This window comes from Rattus norvegicus, chromosome 20 (assembly GCF_036323735.1).
Source record: "Rattus norvegicus strain BN/NHsdMcwi chromosome 20, GRCr8, whole genome shotgun sequence".
In the NCBI taxonomy this organism is placed as follows: domain Eukaryota; kingdom Metazoa; phylum Chordata; class Mammalia; order Rodentia; family Muridae; genus Rattus; species Rattus norvegicus.
The window spans coordinates 12,964,584-12,988,857 of record NC_086038.1 but is presented as its reverse complement, the minus strand read 5'-3'; the positions used below and the strand labels follow the sequence as shown (position 1 = coordinate 12,988,857).

Below are 24,274 nucleotides of genomic sequence, written 5' to 3'. Positions count from 1 at the left end.
GCCTGGGTGAGCCCCCTGCCTAGGAACCTGGGGTTAGCCTACTATCTGGTCTGACCACAATGGCAGCATCCGGGTCAGATGGGCCCATTTTGCTTTACCCTTGCCTCTCCTGCCCTACGAGTGATCCTCACTCCCACAATGCTGTCCTTTCTCAACAGGATGTGGACTACTTAGAGTCCCTGAGAGCCTACACTTACAATGGGCTCCTCCATGTCCCCACGTCAGGCTGGACAGGAGCCCACTACAATAACCCTCTCTTTGGAGGACTAAGCTGCTTCCATTTCATTTCAGGAGGGGAGACCAGATCCTAGGAAGCTTTCTCTGGAAGGCACACTGGAAAAACAAACAAAAAACCAGGATAATCTATACATCTACTGGTCCCTGGTCCCCGAGGAATGGCTTTTATATAGCTTGAGGATTCTAGCTGACCTAAGGGGGTGTTTGTGGGAGGGAGTCATGAAGAAACAAGAGTGAAGGGCAGTCTCTGAGATCAGATGGCAGCTCAGGCTTTATGTGGTGGTCTGTCAGGCAGCTACAAACATCTGGTGCTCTGGTACACAGACAGATGGGAACAGCTAGGCTTTAGGCTTGATCACAAGATAGGGCTGAGAGAGAACTGGCACCTTCGTGGGAATTCTAGCTGCCAAGAAGGCTTATACCCACTGTTTCTTCCGACTCCATGACGGACATAGAAAGGAACCCTTTGCATCCTGGGAAATGTAAGAAACACCCCATAGAGCTCCATATACACAGAGTCATCCCCTAAACCAGAATGTTGATAAATCCAGATGCAGATCCTAGACCTAGTTCTCCTCTCTGACAGCCCTGGGCCTCTCACCCATGGTATGAAAAAACCCGATAAGGTTTTCTACCCACCAGGAATGGGGCCCCCTATGCAGAGCAGAGGCCCTCTGATGGCAAAATACGACCTATGTCTAACCTTGAACCAGCACTGTGGTGGTCTACTGCTCTCTTTATTGGTGCCTCCTATGTGAGGGACTCACACCACACTATTTTCCTTTGGTCTTTTGTTTGTTTCCCCCATGAAATGCTTCTTTCAAGTTCAAGTTCAGTTCAGACTTCCAGACGTGCTCCTCATCACCTGGTGGATTCAGACTGGTGGACAGTCGTCTCTAAGACCCACACCACCACACGAGTGCCACACTTGGGCACCGTGGCGGTCTGAATATGCTTGGCCCACCAAGTGGCACTATTAAGAGGTGTGGCCTTGCTGGAGAAAGTGCATCACTGTAGAGGTGGGCTTGGAGATCCTATGTTTACACTCTGACCTGGGTGGAAAGGAAACATCAAACTGGCAGCCTTCAGATCAAGATGTAGAACTCTCAGCTCCTCCAGCACCATGCCTGCCTGGATGCTGCAGTGCTTCCTGCCATGATGATAGTGGACTGAACCTCTGAACCTGTGAGCCAGCCCCAATTAAGGGTTGTCCTTTATAAGAGTTGCCTTGGTCATGGAGTCTCTTCACAGCAGTGGAAACACTGAGACAGGCAGGAGTAGGGGAGTGGGTGGGAGAGCACCCTCACAGAGGCAAAGGGGAGAGGGGGTAGGATGGGGGGTTTGTGGAGGGGTAATCGGGAAGGGGTGAAATTAATAAAATGATTTTAAAAAAGAAAGAAAGAAAAAAGGACAGGCATGGGCTCAAATGTAAGGAATATAACAGTGGCCTCCGTGCCGAGGGGAGCATGCTCAGACTGCATACCACACACAGGAATCCTGTCTTTTATAAAGGGCTCCTCACTCATGGCCACTGGAAGCCAACCTTGTCTTCCTAAGGTACCCAAGCACTTTGTACTGGTTGCCCAAGGCAGTTACTGCCTGTTATTGCTGAAGCATGGCCTGCAGTGGAAGATCCTCTCTGGCTAGGAAGATTCTACTTCAGAAATTCAGCCCCATGCCAACCCTAACGGCTGGTCTTTCCTGGAGCCCAGAACTGGCCTTCATTTGCTTCAGAATTTCAAGAGCCTCGATCTGAGTCACAATGATTAGGTGTGCCTATTCAGAGAGTGACTAGTGTTCCTTGCCAGTGACACACTGGGTCTATCAAAGGTCCATGAGGTCCCATCTTTGTTGAACCAATATAAGATGTTTATACTTAGCACTTTAAAAAAGGGCTGTCATTTTGTTTTGCTTTTTTAAACAGGGTTTTGCTAAGTAGCTTGCTGGCTGGCTTCAAACTCATGATCCTTTGACCCAACCTCCCGGATACTGAAATTACAAGCAGGCACTAGTATTCCAGGCTCAGTCAGAATCTGTTTCTGGATTGATAAGATAGCACAGTTGGTCGAGACAATTGCTGCTACGCCTGACAAGTTAACTTGAGTTCAATCCCCAGGAACCATATGGTAGAAGGGACCTGCAAGTTATCCTTGACTTCCTGGGGCACATGCACTTAGTACCTATGTTGACACATACATACATGTGCTCAATCACACGTGTGCACCCCCTCACTTTGAATCAAGCAAACTTTCCTGATCTGTTCTAACCTCTCTCACTCATTCCACTATCAGTTATCCTTGTCACCCTGTCCCTTCCCCACCATGCCCTCCTGAACACAATGCCGTTGTTACTCAGCAGTTTCCTGCTCTGTGTGCTTTACCCTCACCCTGATGTAATGGTGCTCCACCGTGCAGAGGAAGAAACTGAGCCCACGGGCACTAACTGGCTTGCTCACAGCTACGCAGACCCCAGTGTGGGAAGGAGCCAGGTATGGAGAGGGGCGTCCTCTTGAGAGCAGAGGGGGTAAGACATACACCACTAAGACCTGTGTGTGTGAGAGTCTTTGGCCTACCCCTCTCAGGCAGCTCTTGGCCCCAAGCACCTGTCACCATGATAATCCATAGTGTTAAAAGTCAAACTTTCCAAATAGGAAAGGTGGGTGTGAGGGTTGGGAAAGGAAGGGGAGGGAGAAAAGAAAGGGGAGAGATTAAAACCACCCGAGGAAGGAGGCTTGGCCCTGAGCTCAGAAGGGACTCTGGGCAGTGAGTGCTGGGTGCATGGTGTATGTGAAGTTTACAGCCCTTTGGGCTCTGCTGAGACGCTGGTAGGGCACAGCTGAGCAGGTGGAGCGTGGCCCTTCCTGCTGTGCTGGAGAAGTGGCCACCGCATCTGTTTTTCATTGGCTATGTGAAATAGGTTTCTTTTGGAAAAGGAGATGGAAAACCACTGACCTTATCCAATTGGTCCACCTTTGGAGATGGAAAAACAGAGGTCAAAGGGGCTGGAGACAGCAAGTCTGAAGTGGGGCAAGCAGAGTCCTTCCCAGTGTGCACACACTGAGGCCACTTGGTTTAGGTGCTTGCCTTTCCAGCCCATCTGGTTATGTGTAAGGCCACCAACACAGGCTCTTGGCTGGAAACTGGAGCACAGCAAAGGAGAGAAGCCCTGAAAGAGCTCAGGGCTACCTTAGGTTCTCCGCTGCCATGGGCATTGGTCACAAGCTCACTGTGGCAGCCTGTAACTCGCTGTAGGACATCCTCTTCCATGGGAACAGTAGCAACAGGTGGGACTGCGGTCCCCTCGGCAAGCCACAGCATGCCCAATTCCCTGAGGCTGAATAAGAGAGGCTAGCACCGACACATCTTTTACTCTCGAAAGGGCAAATTCTTAAAGTGACTTCCCCTTCTTTTCTGCAGAACCTGAGTTCCCAGTTCCTGCTTCTCAACAACCGTGGAGCTCTCCAAGTTTCTTTTCTTGCCGAGGCCATCGACTCTGCCTTGCTCTACTCCAGTTTGAGAGCTTTGCTCAGGAGCTATGGACACACCTAGAAGTAGATCTCTCCTGCTACTGCCCTTGGCTGGCCCACTGCTGCCCAGCACATTGGGGCTTAAGCCAATGTCCTGATGGTACAGCCTAAGTGGACACCATCATGCACAGGCAGAGAGACATGGCAGGGCCAATTACTCAAAGAACAAGTCTTTGGAAAATCATCTACAGCAGGAAAGGAAGTCTGTGCTGGAATGTTCTCTGGGAAAATGTCAACCAGTATGCTCTTGACTGAACACTCATTCCCAGCGGAGTGTTGGGGAGCGGAGGGGATCTGGACCGAGCTGACTGGACGTACCCATCTCGGGAGAAGACAGCAGTGGTCCTGAGCAGCTGAACAGAAACTGGCATGGAGGCTAGCCCACAGGAGCAGCCCTGGGCTTGACCCCTTGCCCCTCTGCTCACTGGCTGTAGGACCTTAGACAATGCTGCAGCGTCTGCAGGGACTTTGCATCCTCTCTCAGGCCTGCCCCGAGACCCAGGACATGAACTGACAGTTCACCCCCTCTTCTGCCCATGCATTCTGGCCTTGGCGCAATACTCAGTACCTCTAGGCAGCAACTGCCTCTGGTGGTCAGAAAAGAACGCATAGGAAGACATCCTCGAAGCTGCTTACACTTGATTTCTGTTGCCTTAAATTAGATCCATGACTGCAGCAGCCTGGCTTGACAAGACGTAACCTCACAACCTGGGCCTGAGCGCTCTGTGTAATGGCCCTGCCACTGTCTAATCCCGGCTTCCCCACAGTGTGCTTCCCCTTGCAGGCTAGGAGACTCACAGCTCCTCTTCACTTGGTGCCCAAGAAGAGGTCCAGCCTGACCCTGGGCTAACCCAGTCAGCAGCCCCGGGTATGAGAAGGACAGGGAGGTTGGTACAGGCTCTGGGTCCAGGATAACCCTTTAAGATTCTCAAGAACAGGACCTCTTCTCCCTGGAGAACTTCAAGTGTTCCTTTTGTTTACTCTGCTTGAGCAATTGGCCCATGGATCATCTCGGCAATGCTAAAAATAGCAGGATTGCAGCAATCCCAACTACAGCCAAGAAACTCACATTTCCTCAATCGAAATGTTCCCTGCTCTCCTCAGATTCCCACTGTGATGTGACTGGCTGCTCTTCTGCCCCGATGGCAGTGAAGTTCCTGCTATACACCTTGGGCCCAGCTCATGATGAAGCAGCAGCTGAATCAGGCTAAGTGACCTGTAGGAGTGACAGCCGCCGGGAAAGGGGTGAGGAATAGAGAAGCCCGCCAGTGGGTTTTCTCACCAGCCAGAGATTATGCCGACTGTCTTCAGTGACAAGCTGTCACGGGGAGGAGAAGAAGCCACAACCAATGTCAGACAATGTCTTTTGAGAACCAGAGATTCTTGTTTCGGATGAGGTAACTCTGGGTTGGTGTAACAGACAGCATTCTCCTAGTCATGGACTCCCACGGCCATCTTCCCTGAGGACTGCTTTTGCCTCCTCAGTGGGGTCCTGACATCTGTCCTCTGGAGCAAGCCTGCTGTGCCCTAGAGCCCACTCTTTTGCCTTCCTGTATTCTCTCTCTCTCTTTATTTCCCTGCCCCTTATCCTATCAGTCTGTGTCTGGAACCATCCACTGACTTCTATAGAAAATCTAAATCCCAGATTTGGGTATGAATACGCCCTCCCTGTCTGTGACAAGGGGCTGTGGAGACTCCATGGGCTGTTGAAAGCAAAGGCCCGAGGAGTGGCAAGTGGTGCCCGGGTCCAGTGTGTTCCACCTCACCTTCTATCGAGGAAGCACTGCTTTGGTGGCTTCCAGTGCAGCTAGGCCAACTGGGGAGTGGCCTGTGGCAAACCAAAACTAAGGTCCTGAGCTCTATCTTCCACAGGAGAAGCCAGGCTTCTATAAGCCCTGTGGGCAGATGAGAGAAAGGGGCTCCTGTTGTCACAGCCTGCAGCACGTTACAGGTGCCCACCATTTCCTAGCAGTGGGTATCGGGTCCACAGAGGGTAAGTGCCCTCAGGGACACCACCCTGTACTAAGGCCCAGCCAGCACAATAACTAGTAGGGTGTGAGTAACAGTTACAGTCTGGGCTCTAACTAGCAGTCTGGAGCAGCCTCCTCCTCTTCTTCCCTAGCCTTGGGAGTGCTGGCCCTAGATGAGCCTAGATGGAAATGCTACCACAAAGCCCTGCCACAGCTCAACAGCCAGGTCCTTGGGACAAAGCCAGATTCAGAGCAACTCAATGCTAGCCTAGTTGCGGGCCCTGACTAGCCTTACTTCCTACAGTCAGATAGCCTATGTCCTTCTGCATTCCTGCTCGAAGCAGCTGGGCCAAGCCCAGTGAAGGTACAAGCAGCTCACTGGCTCTCTTCACTTGGGTGAGGCTACCAATCTCTCTAACCATGGGATAGTGTTGGATAAACCAAGGCTCAGAGCCCCCCTTCTACACAGACCGGCCGTGGGACCTGGGCCAAGCCACATTGCCTATCGGCATCCCTGGAAACGTGTAGATTGTCTAGTGATCTGAACCCTGGCTGACTAGGTGGCAGGCTTGGGATCTGGCACATGGCATGTTTACAGCAGGTCGACGTGCTTCTTGAAGTGGGGGCATAGTAACTAGCAGAGTGTGAGTAACAGTTACAGTTGTTTCTGGAGGGAAGAGGATACTGTGGGACTGTCCGGAGGAAGCTCTCAGCTATTACACACCAGGGAGTCCCTGCCTGTCCTGACCTTCCCTGGCTCTGAGCAGTATACACGGTAAAGGAATCTCACTGCTGAAGCTTTCAGGGCTTCTTTACATTGGGCTTCACTGTTGGCTACCCAAACCAGCCTGGCCCTGAGTCTGCTGTTGCGAATAAGGGTTATGCTTAGCCTCAGCAAAGATGATGCCTCTTTGAAAGCCAAGGAGCAATGAGTATACATGGCAACACTGGACCTGGAGCTATCAACAGGAAATGCAGCCGGGCACAGCTGGACTCCTGGGCACCTGGGTCTCGGGCTACTCCCCAGCTACTCATCTCAAGGAATTCTCAAAGACAGGGGACCGCTGAGATCACACGTAGTCACTAGGCAGTGAGCCAGGGGGAGATGCAACCGTACTCTAGGAGTGTGACAGTAATGTTCTTTTAGGTTTGCTGGGCTCCAGACTGTTCCCTGCCTGGCTCTGCTGCCATCTACCCAGTGAGCAGCTCTGTGGAAGGAGAGCACTGCCTGAAGAGTGGCACCTATTCTATGGATGGGGAAGAGGGCTCCCCAAGGCCACAGACCATCTGGTGGAAGTCTGAGTAGACCAGGTACAAGTGATCCCTGCCAAGAATGGTCAGGCGGGGTTCTTAGAGAGGCCCTTTTTTCCCTCTCAACCACAGCAGGGCCTTTGAGGCACTAGGCACTAAGGTTAGGGAAAACACACAACACTGACACTATCGAAACAAAGCCGGCTCACAATGCCCATCCCTTCCATTGGCTTAAGCCTCAGGACAAAAGACCCACCTGGGCCTCTATGGTGGCCGGCTAGGAGGAGTGAGTGAGTGAGCCCAGAGCCTCAGCAGATAAAAGGAACTAGCCTTGGGTGTGGGAAGGGGCTCAGCTTCCCCAGTCGCCTACAAGCAGATGGAAACAATATGTTTGTCACCACACCCTATAGATGGGCCCATCTATGACAGCTGGGAAGGGCAAGTAATTCTGTGGGAAAGAATCTGACCCAGTGCTGGGCCATTTGGCAGTACAGGAAAGTATCAGATGTAAAGGGATCGCTCCCGGGCCTCCAGGCACTTGTCCTGGAGATGCTTGCACAGGTGCACAGGTTAGGGTGCAAAGCTGCGTGATGTACAATGGTACACAGCGTGCCTCTGCGACAGCTTACGCCACACAGTGGAGCATGGGGTAGCTGCAGCCAGGAGAGAGAGCAAGAGCTGCGGCTATGGGTGGCAACTCTCAGTCCAGGCCACACAGCAAGGAACTGGTGTGCACGGGCCAGTTACAAGTATGTTTTAGTCTGGTCTTCTGGAGCCAAAGTGGGCCTTAAGCTGCTAGAAGACCTCAGGCACGTGGGAGTCAGAGTGTCCACTGTCCCCACTTCACTCTTGTCCTGCGTGTAAAGTTCTAACTGTTGGGGACACTCACGAATGTACCTGTGGGGTCATCCTGTTCCAGGGACGCCTGGGGCCTGTGTGAAGCCACAGGGTAGAATGGCCAGGAGTTGAGCTTACGTGTACCCGAAATCTAAGTTTTTTTCTCATTGCCTTGGGCGGGAACATGTCTGCTGCCCACCTGCAGTACCCTTTGCTTCTTTCAGATAGGCTAGAAACTGGGTTAAAACAGTGGGGAAAAACCCAGTCTGCTAAAATAAGCAAACATTTTTGGGGATGATGAAAGAACCATCCCTGCCTCTGTTACTATGGGAACACTTCAGAATGAGCTACAAGATAGGGAGGGATGCTCGCCCTGGACAGAACAGCTTGGTTTCAGCCCACGCAAGGCCTGCCTGCCTGCCCGCTCGCCCGCCCAGAGGTGAACATGCTTGTACAGAAAGTGCAGGGAGCATCTGGGCACCCAAAACTAACACCCTAGCTCCTGTGGTATGGGCAAGCACCGAGCACCACTATTACCTGATCTGGCATGTGCTTTCCAGAACCCCTTTCCAGGCAAAGACAGCCCCTGTGCCACCTCTACTTAGACAGACTAGAGTGTTCTTCTGGATATAAAAGGGCAGGGCAACAAGGGGCTTCAGCTAGGCATTGGCCTCCTGCTGCAGAAGCTCCAACCCAGGAGCTCCAATCTGTTCCCGCCTCAGCCTCGTGGAAGAGACTCCCTCTCCCTATTAAAAATATTGTGGGAGTAGGTACACGAGAGTGTGCGCGTGTGTGTGCATGTGTGCGTGTGTATAGGTGTGCACATGCTCTAAAGCACATGTGGAGGTCAGGGCACAATTTTCAGGAACTGGTTCTCTCTTTTGCTTTACTGAGAAAACCAAGGCTGGTTAGCTGGGGCTGAAGAGTGATTAAAAAGAGACCAGAATCACTGAGGCGACATCTTCTGGGAAATACCCCTCAAGGTCAGAAGCTGCAGTTTACAGCCAGCTGAACCGAATGATACTGGCTTTTGTAGCATGAGACCTGCAGGGTTAAGGAGTCATGGAAAGCAGCTGAGGTTTGGCACTGCGAGATGCCAGCCAAGGACACGGTTTGAGACAAAGTATCCCTACGTAGCCCCAGCGCAGGCAATGCGAATGCGTCAGTCTTCCAAGTGCGGGTCACTGGCACGCATCACGCCTGGGATCCTACTTACTTTCAAGTCAGGTAACAGAGCTCCACTTTATGAATGAGTAACCAGAGAGCTCAAAACACTACATACCTTGCTTGCTTCTAACTCAACTGCAGAAAAATAGGTTTGTAAAAGGGCCTACTAATTAATATTACAGTGTTCTTCTAGATCAATACAGAAGAACTGGTAGTCCAGTAGAACAATGAACATTGAACAGAAACTATTAAAAGTTAAAACTGTCAGACCAGAGACAAAGATGGGTGGTCAGTGAGGATGTGTGAGGTCCGAGGTTCAATGCCCAGCACTACAGAGAAAACAACCTGGACAAATAAAGAATCCCACTCACAGGGAATGAGGCGGGGAGAGGGTCCCCCAATCCCACTCCCTGTACTAAAATGCACACATTCACTCAGGAAGCTGAAGTGAGAGAATCATGAGTTTGAGGCCAGACTAAATATGTATCAACCCTGCTCCCCAACCTGCACCCCAAACTTAGAACCATTAGGATGGCTACGAAGACAGCACTGGCTGTGTAAGCCTAGCAAACCTGAGCTTGGTTCCTAGGACCCAACACAATGGCAGAAACAAAGAACTGGCTCCACAGTCTGTCCTGACTCACAGTCACAGCTATGGCACATGTCCCCACACGTGTCCCCACCCACACGTGTCCCCACACACCCACAAATACTTTAAAACTAAAAGGTCCAAAATGTTAACAACATTGATGAACTGATGAAGTCTTGAGAAAAAAAGCATGTGTGTAAAGGTGTGGGTGTGGGCAGATCTCAGAGTGTGTAAAGGTGTGGGTGTAGGCAGAGCTCAGAGTGTGTAAAGGTGTGAGTGTGGGCAGATCTCAGAGTGTGTAAGTGTGGGGTGTGGGCAGATCTCAGAGTGTGTAAAGGTGTGGGTGTGGGCAGATCTCAGAGTGTGTAAAGGTGTGGGTGAGGGCAGAGCTCAGAGTGTGTAAGTGTGGGGTGTGGGCAGAGCTCAGAATGTGTAAGTGTGGGGTGTGGGCAGAGCTCAGAGTGTGTAAAGGTGTGGGTGTGGGCAGAGCTCAGAGTGTGTAAGTGTGGGGTGTGGGCAGAGCTCAGAGTGTGTAAGTGTGGGGTGTGGGCAGATTTCAGAGTGTGTAAAAGTGTGGGTGTGGGCAGAGCTCAGAGTGTGTAAGTGTGGGGTGTGGGCAGAGCTCAGAGTGTGTAAGTGTGGGGTGTGGGCAGATCTCAGAGTGTGTAAGTGTGGGATGTGGGCAGATCTCAGAGTGTGTAAAGGTGTGGGTGTGGGCACAGAGCTCAGAGTGTGTAAGGGTGGGTGTGGGCAGAGCTCAGAGTGTGTAAGTGTGGGGTGTGGGCAGAGCTCAGAGTGTGTAAGTGTGGGGTGTGGGCAGAGCTCGGAGTGTGTAAGTGTGGGGTGTGGGCAGAGCTCAGAGTGTGTAAAAGTGTGGGTGTGGGCAGAGCTCAGAGTGTGTAAAGGTGTGGGTGTGGGCAGAGCTTGGAGTGTGTAAGTGTGGGGTGTGGGCAGAGCTTGGAGTGTGTAAGTGTGGGGTGTGGGCAGAGCTCAGAGTGTGTAAAGGTGTGGGTGTGGGCAGAGCTCAGAGTGTGAAAGTGTGGGGTGTGGGCAGAGCTCAGAGTGTGTAAGTGTGGGGTGTGGGCAGAGCTCAGAGTGTGTAAGTGTGGGGTGTGGGCAGATCTCAGAGTGTGTAAGTGTGGGGTGTGGGCAGATCTCAGAGTGTGTAAAGGTGTGGGGTGTGGGCAGAGCTCGGAGTGTGTAAAGGTGTGGGTGTGGGCAGAGCTCAGAGTGTGTAAGTGTGGGGTGTGGGCAGAGCTCAGAGTGTGTAAGTGTGGGGTGTGGGCAGAGCTTGGAGTGTGTAAGTGTGGGGTGTGGGCAGAGCTTGGAGTGTGTAAGTGTGGGGTGTGGGCAGAGCTCGGAGTGTGTAAGTGTGTGGTGTGGGCAGAGCTCAGAGTGCGTAAGTGTGGGGTGTGGGCAGAGCTCAGAGTGCGTAAGTGTGGGGTGTGGGCAGAGCTCAGAGTGTGTAAGTGTGGGGTGTGGGCAGAGCTCAGAGTGTGTAAGTGTGGGGTGTGGGCAGAGCTCAGAGTGTGTAAGTGTGGGGGTGTGGGCAGAGCTCAGAGTGTGTAAGTGTGGGGTGTGGGCAGAGCTCGGAGTGTGTAAGTGTGCCTAGGCAAGGCCCTGGTTGTCGTCATCATTACCACAGTGAATGGTAAATAGGAAGAACGCTCTATAATACAGAGATGCTACTGGGGAGAAAACAGATTAGCACTAGAGAGCAAACCTCAGGGCGGCACTGTAGGGCTGTATGTGCTTCTATTCCTGTGTACAGCAGGCACACTGGCTTATGAAAGTCTTCTGGAAGGACATACACAGAGCAGAGAAGCACCCTGGTGTGGAGCAGTATGGGCTATGTGGGCTCCCTCTTCACAGTTAGTCCCATGTAGCCTGACTTCCAGTGACACCTACTACCTACCTATAAACAATACAGAGCTCCAAGTATGTACAGTGTCCTAGACTCCAGTGCCCAGGCAGGAATTTTAGTTGGGGTACACACCCCAAACTTACAGCCTGGGAGAAAGGATGAGCCATGGGACTGGCCCTCATACACTTGGCTAGCTCTCAGTGAGGGCCCCGGCAGGTTTGCACCTTAAAGAGATGGCTCTGCCACGATCCTCCTGCCAGTCAGTATCTTTGTAGGCAAACCCTGTCCTTACATTTCTCTTGGAGTAGCAAGAAATCAGGGTAAATAAAAAGGAAACCAAAGCTAGGAGGGTCATGTGACATGCCAAGGCCACCCAGGTGGGAGCCAGCCAGGTTCAGGGGTGCGACAGACAGAGAAGAACTAGACTGAGGTGGAGAGGAGAGATGGCCCACTGTCCCTGGGTAGGGCAGAACGAACACATGTGGAAAGGGAGAGCTGGCAGCTGCTGAGGAAGGCAAATGCTTTTAGGAGGCAGACAAGAGCAGCCCTTGAAGGTGGATGATGTCTCAACCATGAAGGCTCTCTCCCCTCACACCGAATGGCAAGGATAGGTGGAAGGCTCTGAAGACCCAGCCTTGGAAAAACTTAGTTTTCAAGCAGGAGAGTTAGCCTTAGTGAGAAGCTTCTTGGTGCACAAGATCATCTGAGGAGATGGGCCTGTTCCAGAGTTCAAAGCCTGAAGCCCTCTGGTTGCCCATATGGGCCCTGAACACCCAGGGCTCTAGAGGACACACAGCGCTCAGCCATGCCTCTCCCCAGTGCCACAGGAAGTACTGACTTGCTATTAGTCACTCAGTAGTCACAGCCCCTTATCGGTTTTGAATTCTTGTCAGTATGCCCGTCTGCCCTCTGAGGGTGATGCAAACACCTGACCAGGGTGCGTCTCTAGTGAGACGCAGTGGCAGCCAGCAGCCTCAGAAATCAACAAGGCAAGTACTCACGTTGAAGAAATTGGTCTTGTTCCTCTCGCAGAAGAGCCCCTGTGCCGGCATGTGCTGCAGTTGTTGCCATGGGATACTGCTGCCTAGCAACACATCACGGGCCCACTGGAGGTTCTGGGGAAACAAGAAGTAGGTTGGAAGTGAGTGTGTGGGCTGCGCAGGGTGCCCATGGGAAGGCAGGTGGTCCCTTCTTCATGGCTGCACTGGCAAAAATTGTGATGAACAGTAGCCCTGCAGACATTGATCCTACTGCTCCAGGAGGCAGGCTCTGGACGAGAGCTCTGAGTACTGCGCTTTGCAAGTGATTTTTCTTGTTGTTGTTGATCACAGCTGACTTAGGGATGGGGCATCAGATTACATAAGGCAGTGGGCATAGAGACCCCTCACCTTGCCCAACCCTGAAAATGTGCCATGTAGACTCAGTGCCCACATTTCCTGGAAACCCCTATTAGCCCTGAATGCAAACCATACTCATTTACCAGGAATCCTTCTTACTATACACTGTGGTAGAGCGGCCTCAGTGGCCTGGGCTTCAGTCACAGTGCTTGGGCCCATGCTCTCTTGGCAATGGTCTTGTTGCTACCTGTTGCAGCCTCCTGAAAGGTAGAGGTAGGTGAAGGTGCCTTCAGGCCCGTGGCTCCTTCACCCTTCCTTCCCTTGCATAGCTCATACTGTCCCCCATTCCCCAGGGCCCCCACTGCCATTACCTCTGCTTAACAGAGGCAGGACAGGCCCAGCACGTTTAAAGGGAAAGAATAAACCCCAACAGCAGCCTAGCTCGCCCATCAAAACTGTCAGGGGATACAGGAGCCTAGGAATGAAGCTCGAGGCACACACAGCAATGCTCAGTCATGAAGCTGGGTCCTAGTGACAGCTCAGTCAGGTTCTTCTCAGGGCAATGCTTAGGCTGGATGGTTAGTCCCTACGCCTGGTCCAACTAGTCACAGTTAGACATTCACAGAGAACGATATGGAGCACAGGACAGGAAAGCACTTGTGGAGTCTCAGGGGAATTTTGTTTCTGGGCAGTACTGGGGATTGAACACAGGGCTTACACACAGCAGGTAAGCACTCTACCCCTAAGGTGTAGCCCAGCCCTTTCTCTACCCCTGCCCTTTCTCTACCCCTGAGGTGTAGCCCAGCCCTTTCTCTACAAGAGCTATAGCTCAGACCCTTTCCCCTCCTGCCCTAACTTTGAGATGCTCATTAAGCTATCCAGGCTGGCTTAAACTCTTGGTCCTCTTGCTGATACCGGCCAAGCAGGCCCTGTTATTACAAGCATGGGTTACCATTCCTGCCTCTTTTTATTTTTTTTATTTTTTTAATCAGTAATGTATTTTTGCAGGGCTGGGAGTCAAACCCAGGACCATGGTCATAAAGGCTGGCATTCTAATCCTGAACCATATCCACCACTACCCCTGCCCCCACCCCACCACCTGTAATTCTATTCTCCTGTACTCTACCTGACTTACAGGAGCTGGGCACAAAGGAGACCTGTGAGCTAGTTTGAGGTCAGTGAAGTGGGTGAAGCCTGGGCTATGGCTTGCAGCAGACTGATTGTTCTAGGCCTGGGGATGAACTATCTATGGCAGGAGCCCAGCTTGACCCCCTGGGAAGCAGAGAAGCACTCTGTACACAGCCTGTGGAGACTCCCCCTGAGGTGAGTTAACCCCAGGGGATCCAGGACGTGGACAGCTCTGTGCTGCACAGGCTTGGAAAAGGTTACCACAGCACCGTGACGTTGAGGGACTTGTTGGCAGGGTCCTGATGGCCTGAGGAAGTAGTGACAGTCTGGGGTGGGAAGGACACAGACCGCGGCTCAGGAAGTGTCTTCACAGCAGCCACCATCTCCTTAGGAAGACCAAGGTGAGAAGAAGACATACTTGTGGCTGGGGATGGAAGAGAGCAGTGCTGGGACAGGGAGGGGAGGAGGTGGCTGCCTTGCTAGGGCTGCTTGCCTGTGGCTGTCAGATGAGGATCCACACTCCTTCCTGACTCATAAAGGGGCAGCAAGAGACATTTCCCAATGCCCGCAAAGAATGCAAAAAACACTGGCTGCCAAACCTAACTTGGACTGGGCTCCGTGCTCGGTGGAAAGCACATTCTCCAGTTGTTGAGGTTGCCAAAGACAGGCATGAACTCAGACTGATGGCTAAGCACAAAATGTGCAGAGGCTCCTGGGAGCTCTCGGCTAATCTACACCTGAGGCCCAGATGGGAGCGCAAAGGGCTGTCAGGGGATTTGGCTGGTGCCACCCCAGTGTGTGGGACAAGGGCTGGAGACTGGTGGACTCTTGTTGGGCCTCTTTCTTTCCTGCAGTTCTAGTGTGGTACTCTCAAGGTGAGAGTGGGTGGTAATGTCAGTAGGGTGAGTGCAGCATCCTAACTCCTCCTGAGGTACAGAATTCCCACTTGACACCAAGAAAACCGAGGCCAAGGAAGTTTGCAAGCTTGCCCAAGCTCCCAGACCCAGGAAGAGGCAGCTGTCTGTGAGAAGAACGAAAGGCAGGTAAGTGGGTTCTGGGCTTTCAGAAAACGGAGGGCACTGGGCCTCAGTCAACTCAACAGTCTGAGATGCAAAGGCAGAAGAAACAGAAACGAGGGAGGGAGGCTCCTCACGTGCCCAGAACAAAGAACTGGGAGGCTCTGGTACAGTCTGAAATAAGAAGGAGCTGAGGTGGCTGCCTCAGCTACTCCCAAGACCAGTGCTAGTCAAGTCAGACAGTCTTATACTCGTGGACTGACCTCAACTGCCGAGTTTGTCTGCTAGCTCGTTCCAAACTCCTATCACTCCAATACTATACACAGCAGGCTGGCTGCCTCCGTTACCAGAACTCTTAGACTCCCCCTCTTGCACAGGAGGGGTGGGCAGCCTACACCCCTACCTGTACCTTCTAACCTGCACACACAGTGGGAGCTCAGTAGTCCTTGATGACTGGAGAAGGAAGCAGAGTCACCTGCAGGGCTCAGATGGCCAAGGCTGTAAGGGAGCCCTGGCCTCAGACACCACACACCACTGCTGTGTGGACGACCTAGATGATGTCCCGTGTCTCTGTCTCTTTCACTGGTCCCACAGAAAAAGTCTGGCTCATAGAGGCCAATGCCCATGATATTAGCCTATAGGTAAAGAGAGGCGGCAGAGCTGTGGAAGTCACACTTGAACTGTACATAGTGTCCTGCCGTCAGCCTGTGTGACAGTTCCCAGGAGGGCAGCGATGACCCTCAGCTGGGCTCAACCCTCACCTGACTGTACCTTAGGTGTTGGCTTAGAAGTAACTCATGAGTTACAGGACACACGATAAAGTCAGCTGGTAGAGATCTCACTGGAGAACGCCCTCTGCAGCCTGAGGTAAACCTGCTCGGCCTCCTCGGCATCGGACCACTAGCGGAGTCCTTGAAGGACCAGGCTCCATGGGTAGGGGAGGCGCCAGAGCTGGAATGGCGGCCTCCAGCTGGTGAGGGATGCTGGAGGTAGGGACAGTCACGAAGCTAGGGCACATCTGTCTGGAGTCACCCAGTAATAAAGGATCTCTCCCTCTAGATCAGTGGAGCGCAACCTTCCTAACGCTGTGACCCTTTAATACAGTTCCTCATGTCGCGGTGACTGCCAACCATAAAATTATTCCCTGCTACTTCATAACCATAATTTTGCTCCTTTGTTATGAATTGTAAGGCAAATATCTGACGTGTGACTCCCAAAGGGGTCACAACCCACAGGCTGAGAATCCCGGCTCTATTTCCACCAAGAACTTCCCAGGACTGAGGTTGCAAGACAAGAATGCAGCCAAATCCTAGACCTGGCAGACTTAAAACGAATTTTGACCTTTTTAATCATTATAAAAGTGATAATCATCTCCATGTTTAGAAAAAGAATTGGTGAAATAAAGTGTGCCCCATTCACCCGAGAAAACGTGGTATGGTCATTAAAGTTGTGGTAATTAAGGCACCTGTGTGCATGAGCGCAGAAGCAGAACTGAAACAATGCTATGTGCAAAGGCAACAGGCATCACCCACGTCAGAGGACGGCAGGGGAGACACAATCCTCCCACTACTCCTGGGGAAATTCTTCAATGGAGGAGATGTTCTCCTGGACTCAGTGCCCTGTGGGGTCACCAAGCAAAGCCCCTTAGAGGCTGAGCCCAGGTCAGAGGTCACCAGCCTCTCGGGAATGATATGGACAGCACTGCCTGACTCCTCCTTCATGGTCTGTTCTTACTTTCCATTCAGGCCCCTTCAAGGAGTCGAACTTGGATCCTAAGTCCCCAAAGGGCAACTGCTACTGCCTGTCTCTCCCAACCTAAGGCCGCACAATGCCCCCCTCTCCCACACCCCATTACAATGGCTTTAACCTCACTTGCAACAATGCCCCGAAAACTTCTGTTGCCTGACTGGGCCTAGGGCTCCCAGCCAGCCTGTGATTATATCCTCTTCAGCTCTCCTCCCTGCCATCAACTTCTGCCAGGCCCAGTCTGACCTCAGTAGGGTGTGCAACTGTACCACCCACCTGGAAGCCTTTACTGTTGGCTTCCTCAGGGGTCTCAGGGCTCCAGGGCTTGATTCACACCTTTGGCTGAAAGGTTTTCTTTCTCTGACCTTTCTGTCTAAATAGTCATGCTACCCTTTCCACTCCTGCATCCAGTTGATTTCCTCCCTGACTTCACTAGCTGCTACAGTGTTCTATTTTCCAAGCTTTCAGAATCTTGTTTGTAACAGATGCTGTTGTTCAAAGCCCTTTAGACTTGCATGCCTCTATCCCTTTGAGCGAGTAAGAACTGGAAAAACAGCAGCCTTCCCCTGGCAATGTCTCTCACCTCCTCTGGCCCCAAAGGTTCAAAGGACCCTTCCAAGCAGAAGGGAGGCAGCCTTCAGTGCACAATCAGGAGTCCAACATTGAGCATGGAGGGTTGAAATCTCTGCACTAGGGAGGCTGAGGCAGAAGGCTGCTCACAAGTTTGAGGCTAGCCTGAGCTACAGGCTTTTTATCTATTAAGAACTTATGTAATAAATTCTAGGCCATACTGAGCTAAAGGGTGAGACCCTGTTCTCCAGTCCAAATTACCCCAAAAGATTTCCATGTCGAAAAAACAATCAATCTGTGCCCTCCCTCCTCCCTCCTCCCCAATGAACACAAGCTAATGTTATTTAGGAAGAAAACCCACAGTTGAGAAAATGCCTTCATTAATTGCCTGTAAGTATGTCTGTGGGGACATTTCCTAATCTGCTGCTGTGGGAGGGCCCAGCTCACTGTGCAGTGTTATCACTAGGCACAGGGTCCTCCATGGCTTCGTCAGTTCCTGTTCTGACTTGGCTCAGAGATGGATTGTGGCCTGAGAGTTGTAGGCCGAAATAAACCCCAGTAAGACAGAAATTAATACCAGAGATAGAGTTGCTGTGGCAGACCTGGCCATGTTTCGGGGAGGATTAAGGAAGAGTCTGAACTTAGGGCTAGAAAAGTTGTGTGCTCGGAGCTCTGTGGGCTGCACTGTGGGCTTTTGGAACACGATGCTGAGATACAACCCAGGCTTGTGAAGGTTTTCAAGGAAGCAAAGACTCACAGCTACACTCTGTGTGACGTTTCTGTATTAAGGGTATGTGTTTCTGATCAGTGGAGCTGATAACCTGGCTATAGTTAACAGGAGACAGGACCACTAAAGAGAAACCCTTGCTGTGCTGGAACAATTGATACTGGTTGGCTAGGGCTGAAGAACCAGCTGTGATCCAGAACAGACCAGTAGCACTGAGGTAAAGATTTTTGGAAAACATGTCCTTAGGCGCAAACAATTCCTTATGGTCAAGCACACAGAAGCTATAGTTCAGAGGGGAGCCATGGCTGCACTGTTAATGCTTATGATTCCTAGGCGGTTCTGGTTCTGAAGTCATGATGGAATTCATGAAGAGAGGCTGGGAGAAGCCATTGGTGAGGGTGCACCCCAGCCGCAGTGTGGACCCCAGTGAGCCCTTGTGGCTGTCTGCACAAGCTCCCTAGCTGAGGTCTGAGGGTGTGTGTGTAAGGCAGAAGGACTTGGGCTCTCTGCCCACCATGGAGCTCAACATATGCTTACCCTCATCTTCCCCTTTTAGCAAAATCAGTCTTGGGTGGGAGGACAGCCGCACATAGGCATCAGGGATGCCTCAGGGGAAGACCTATCCCTTGGCAACTCAGTTGCAGGGTGTGGCCACATGGGCAGGAGGTACAGAAATGCAAATAAGAGAGAAGGGTCTGGCTAACAAGAAAGGACAGCCATTGTCCACCCACCCCCATTATCACAATAATTCTGTGTATCCCCACCATCTCCTTCAACAAAACAGCCCTGAGCCTCCAAGAGTGCCTGGGCCTGTACCTCCTTCAGAACACACAGTGAGATAAGGACTGCACCCGGTGGGACAGGAGAAAGACCAAAGGGGTCAGCAGCAGTTAACCACCCAACCCAGGGAAGCTCTGCCAGTTGGATCCCAAAAGAGACAGACACCTGACAGTCCAGTAGGCCACCAAGCCACAAAACAGCAGCAGGAAAAAAGTCACTGCTAAGCCTATAAGTAAGATTTGAAAAAAAAAAAGCGTCGCTGTCAAATACACACATTGGAGAAGTGTTTGTCACCAAACAGCTATGTGTGGAAAGAGGTCAGTGCTTGCCAGCCAATGTCTCTGACAGTCAGCTACAGTGAGTTGCAGTCCGTCAGAGGAACTGGCAGGGCTGGCACCTAAGACTCACCCTCTGATAGAGGCTAAGCCCTCAGCAAAGGGAGGTATTAATTCAAACACTCGGTAGGGCCTGGTGCTAATCTGTCACTCAGATTGCAGATGGCAACTGGGTTTAGCAAAGGCCTTCGAGGACAGCCTAGGAAAGGCAGCCCAGGTGCCTGGTCAGGGCTCAGAGCTTACCTGGCCTCCCAGAAACACTCACTGGCTTCCTACAGTGCTGTCTCTACAGGAAGTCAACACCGAGAACAGTGTCCACCCACAAGAGATCTCTTAGAGTCATGGCTAGCATTCCGCTTCCACAAACCAAGAAACCCAATCTAGAACTGGCTAAGAAAAGAGCCAGCGGACACTCATGGGCATGGCTGGGTTTGCTGGGTCCATCTGCATGATCCACCACAGAGACCAAACGACCCAGGGACAGTCATGGGAAAAGTACAAGTGGGAAGATCACACAGAGCAGGACACACTTAGCAGTGGAGAACAATGGAGCTAACTGCGTGCGTCCTGGGCAAACCACGGGCCTCACGCATACTTCGTTCCAACACTCAGCCCTGGTAAACTGAAGCCCAGGTCCCCAGACACAAAGTAATAAGGCCACAGCCACAGCCCCCAATTACATCATCGGTGCACAGAGTCAGTAGCAGTGTCAGGCCTGAGAAGGTTGTTGAGTTTAGAGTGTGGAATTAGGGTTTTCTCCTCCACTCTTCTATGTCTTTTCTCCTCCCTTATCCCTCTGGTTCTCTCTGACTTCACACTCAAACTCTGTGACTAAGGATAGTCTTGATCTTATAACACTTCCGCAACTACCTCTCCATGGTGGGGAGGGCAGGAGTGCAACCCTGCTTGCATTTACTTAATTCTGACATTAACACAACTCTGAAATATCTATTTAACAACTCTCATCCAACGAAGGGGGCAACTTTATTCAACAATGTCTGGGCATGCTAAACACCCTGCACGCCAGCACCCTTGGGATGCAGAGAAAGCCTTTAGCAGGGCATAAATGCTTGCTGGGCCTGTGTAACGACTTACAATCTCCTCCTCCCACCTGCACCTCTTCCTCCCTGCTTCCCCGGGTAACAATCCATACCGACCATTTGCACCCACATCTGCCTCAGCCTTTGCTGGGAAGGCATGAGAACAAGAGCCATCTGAGCTGAGCACGGCTGGCCGGACTGAACACTGACGATCCCTCACAGGGACTTGACAGGCTCTGTCCCCAAGCTCTGAAGCTCTCCAGAGGAAAGGGTTAGCAGGAGTGACTAAAGCAGTGAAGATGTGCAGCTCACTTCTTGAGCAGTGAAGACATGTGCTGGTTGGAATTTAAGAACCCCTAGAACCCTGTGTACAGAAGTCTGGTGCACAGGGGTGAGGTCCACTGCTCAAAGTAGGCCAGGCCGTGAGTGAGCCCAGCTTTTCTGAATAGGGGTCAGCAGCAATGGCCAAGGGCAGCCAGGCAAGCCAGTCTACTGTTGTTTGATTTACAGAGACTGACAATGCTGAACTTCTCCCTCCCCCAGGGCTGCTGAGGCTAATTTCACCCACTGAGCTCTTAGAAAATTGTCTAAGCTACATGAACACGTGAGTCACTGCAGGGACGAGGAATAACCAGTGCCAAGCCAGGGTCTGTTTCTCCAGACAACTACCCTACTTGGTTCTTCAAACATCTAGAGTGTGGTGGGGCCCAGAACAGGGGCGGCAGTGAATCAGGAGTCACAGAAAGGCAGGCCTCACAGCTAGGTCTTATAAACCACCCTGCTCGAAAGGTCCTGCTAGCTCTTCCTGGCCCTCACCACCCAGCCCTCTCCTGGGCTGCTGGCACTGGCTGGCCACTGCTCTGCAACCTGCTAGCCTCTCTGTCATGCTGGTCACAACAGAGCTGCTCTGCTTGCTCATGTGTGCATTTTTAACCTGCCACCCCCTTGGAGGAACAGGCACCAGGGGCAGGGGACCTCGCCCTGCCACCTCTTGAATGAGAAATGACTTAGGGAAAAGAAGGTCACTCTGATCCTTCCACCAATGCTAAAAGCCAGAAGAAAGGGTCTGACTGGAAAGCCCCTGGGAGCAGTGACAACTAGGGCACAGCTGTTGCTTTCCAAAAGGGCTGAGGGAGGCTGCAGCACCCAACATCTGGGAAGCAGGGGCTTCAAAGACGGATCCGGCAACTGTAGCCATGAGTCCAGAGCGGGTGACAGCAAAGAGGGAAAGCTGGACCACAGTTTGGAGTGGCTCTGGCTTTGAGGCTCTGCTCCCCATCCCTCCCAAATGAGTTACCCAAGCCCTGACCCCAAAGTTCCAAGCTGTTTTGGTTCTGCTTGTCAGCCTTTCAGTACACCTGTCTGGATGAAGTGGCCATCATCATACCCAACATCCCTCTTCAGGGCCCTTCTCACCCGGTGAGTCTTGCTGTAGGTGTAGAGAAAGGCCAGCCGGTAGAGACTCTTGTAGTGCTGTGGGAAGCGACTCAAGCACAGGCAGAAGGAGGCGATGCACTGCTCTGTGAGGAACTGGCGCTGTTCCTCAGCACCTGCTGGCAGCCCCTGAGGGAAAGCCACTGGCTCCCCTAGGGGGTCACTCCTCTTCTTCCCATCCCACGGAGGGGGCGTGGACACTGCGGGCTTGCTGGGGATGTAAGCAGAGGCCGAGGAATCTGCCACAGGCTTCTGGACGCTTGGTTCTACAACCCGGAAGGCCTCTGTGCTCTCCAAAGACTCCTCCGTTTTTCCTACAATTGAGAGGAGGAAGAGAAGCTACTTGGTTTTGAGCTCTTTTTATGCAACCGTCTATCACAAATAATGGAAGAGCTCAGTAAGGTGACAGGGGACAGCTAGGCTGATACCCATGCTTGATGGGCAATGAACCCAGCGATGGGAGACACAGAGCCCCATAGCTCTGGCTCTACCCCTACTGGCTGTGGCCACACAGGCTCCTGCCCCAAGAAACAGGAGGTGCTGCTGGCTTCCAGCAGGGGTCCCAGAGGTGACAGAGAGAAGGAGCTCCAAGCTGGGCTCTGGCTCTGACCCAGTGAGTGGTGACACAGGTGCTATTAGGCATGGTCTAGGTACACGAGAAAGCAGCCCACACAGGGGAGGAGACATCACCACTGCTAGTCAAGCAGCCAGGAAAAGGCTTGGCAAGTGAAATACCTGTTCTACTGGCAGCAAGCTCCTCGGCCTACGGTCTACCCAACACTCCTCTCTGAGCTGCTGCAGGTGTGCTGTGTGGTAGGTACGGTCCCTGCTTGACAAGTCCAACACCTGAGGTCAATCCTGCCCCTCTGTTAGCATGGCAGACCCAGGATCAGCCTCAAGATGGCAGAGCTGAATGGCCTCACACCACCCCTTCTGAGGTACAGCCTAGTTGGCTGCCCGTGGAGGAGGCTCTCTGGCCCAGGGCGCAGAGATCGGTGGCTTCTGGCCCACTGCCTTGAGGTATCCTGACTTTGGCATATCCTGCACAGCCTGTCTGAAGGCGTCAGTCTGACCTATTCTGAAGACAGTCTCAGCAGCCCTCCTGCTAACACGAGGAAGGCCTGGCAAGAACTGAAACCTAATATGGCAGAATCAAGAGGACAAGGACCAAGGCTCCAGGTTATCTCCATACAAGTACCAGCAGACCTAGGCAGACCTCAGGTATGTGGCAGGGCTGGCCGCTGTTGTTCTTTTGTGTCAAGGAATGAAGTGAGCAGCCAGCTCCCTGCTATCCCAGCTCCCAGAACACCTCCTCTCCACTGCCACTTCAGTTGGACACACACACACACACACACACACACACACACACACACACACACACTGACCTCTGCTTCCCCCCCCCGCACCCCCCACTCACTCACTCGCCCGCCCACAGACCTCAGCACGCCACTCAGTGTTTCTTCTCTTGGGTCTCCCTACCTCAGGTAGAGGAATGGCACAAACTGTTTCCCTCCCTGGAGCCCAGAGCTTAATAGGGCCCATTCTAGAACTTAGTAGGGCTGTTCTAGCTCCTACTGTACCCTGTTTTGCTCTGCAGTGCTAGGGATAAGGCCAGGGTATCACCCCAGCTCCCCCAGTATCTGCAGTGGACTGGGTGACTGTCAGAAGTCCTGAGGGTCTCTGCTGCCATGATACCGTGCTGTCAGCTCCTCTCTGTGGGCTTAGGATGCTATCTGGACCCCTAATTTAGAGCTGGCACCCACCTTGCAGGATTACCATCGTCTTGCCCATGAGCACGTGAGGTCTCTGTGTTCCGAACAAGGCTCAACACAAGCAGTGGGACAATGGCTATGGTCCCAGCTGGGGCTCCGGGAATCGGATGATGATCCAGCCCTTGGCCTGGGTCAGGGGTCAGGGGTCAGGGGGCAGAGATGACACTCAATGCTCAGACATACAGCCTCAGGAACACAGTTTTCATGGAAAGCAGGCAGAGTGAAGGATTTAGTCCAGTTCAGTATACACAGCGGAAGGACCAAAGAAAATGGCAATCTCTGGCAGTTACAATTCAGTTGCTCAGAGTTCTGAGTGGCCCAAGAGTCTAGGAAAGATGAGTTGAGCTGCCTCACCCAAACATCCACTCCCTCTGCTAGCTGGGCCTCACAGACCATGCAATTTTCCACTTTCTTGTAGAAGAAAAGGGGTCAGAAATGGCTGTAAGTCCACATGATGCTTCCGGCCAGGATGTCAAGGAATAGCCCAGTACCAGACGCATGAAGATGGTATGATACGGTACTCCCACCCAAAGGTGAGAGAAACATACACTGCCAGGCAGCCCAAACTGGGTCTTTATGGCAAGAACTGGTTTAGAATGCTGCCAGTGCACGTACCAAGGCTAGCAAAGCCTGAGTGTTCTAAGAAGCATGTCAGCCCGCCATGGTGAACTGGCTCTGTCTAGTGGTTTCCTGGGAAGGGTGGAAGGGACACTGCTGAACACCAGCACAGACCTGTCAACCACAGACAATGTCACTAGTGACCAGAAAGTACAGGTCATGTGTGGCCATGGTGCAGCAGGTCTTAGTGTTCACTGTGTGGGCTACACTTTGGGTTTTACATACTACAGAGGGAGTTTGTGTTTAAGTACTGTCTCCCCGCCCCCTCTCATTTTACTATTTCTGCCTACATAATATGAGCATATACTTTGAAGATCTGACTCGTGCAGA

General features: G+C 52.2%; 1 protein-coding gene across 3 annotated transcripts in view; it reads right to left on the bottom strand.

Annotated features, from left to right (window-relative positions):
- Cabin1 (calcineurin binding protein 1) overlaps positions 1-24,274 on the bottom strand; it is a 122,052-nt gene that overhangs the window by 25,944 nt on the left and 71,834 nt on the right. For 2 of the 3 annotated variants that reach the window (XM_039099130.2, NM_053575.2), the window contains exons 28-29: positions 21,537-21,868; positions 12,443-12,556 (exon numbers count right to left, since the gene is read on the bottom strand). In XM_039099130.2, coding sequence (XP_038955058.1) covers positions 12,443-12,556; positions 21,537-21,868 — 446 coding nt within the window. Of the gene's footprint in view, positions 1-12,442; positions 12,557-21,536; positions 21,869-24,274 lie in introns of those variants that run through there. The other variant, XM_063279580.1, reaches the window with a different exon arrangement.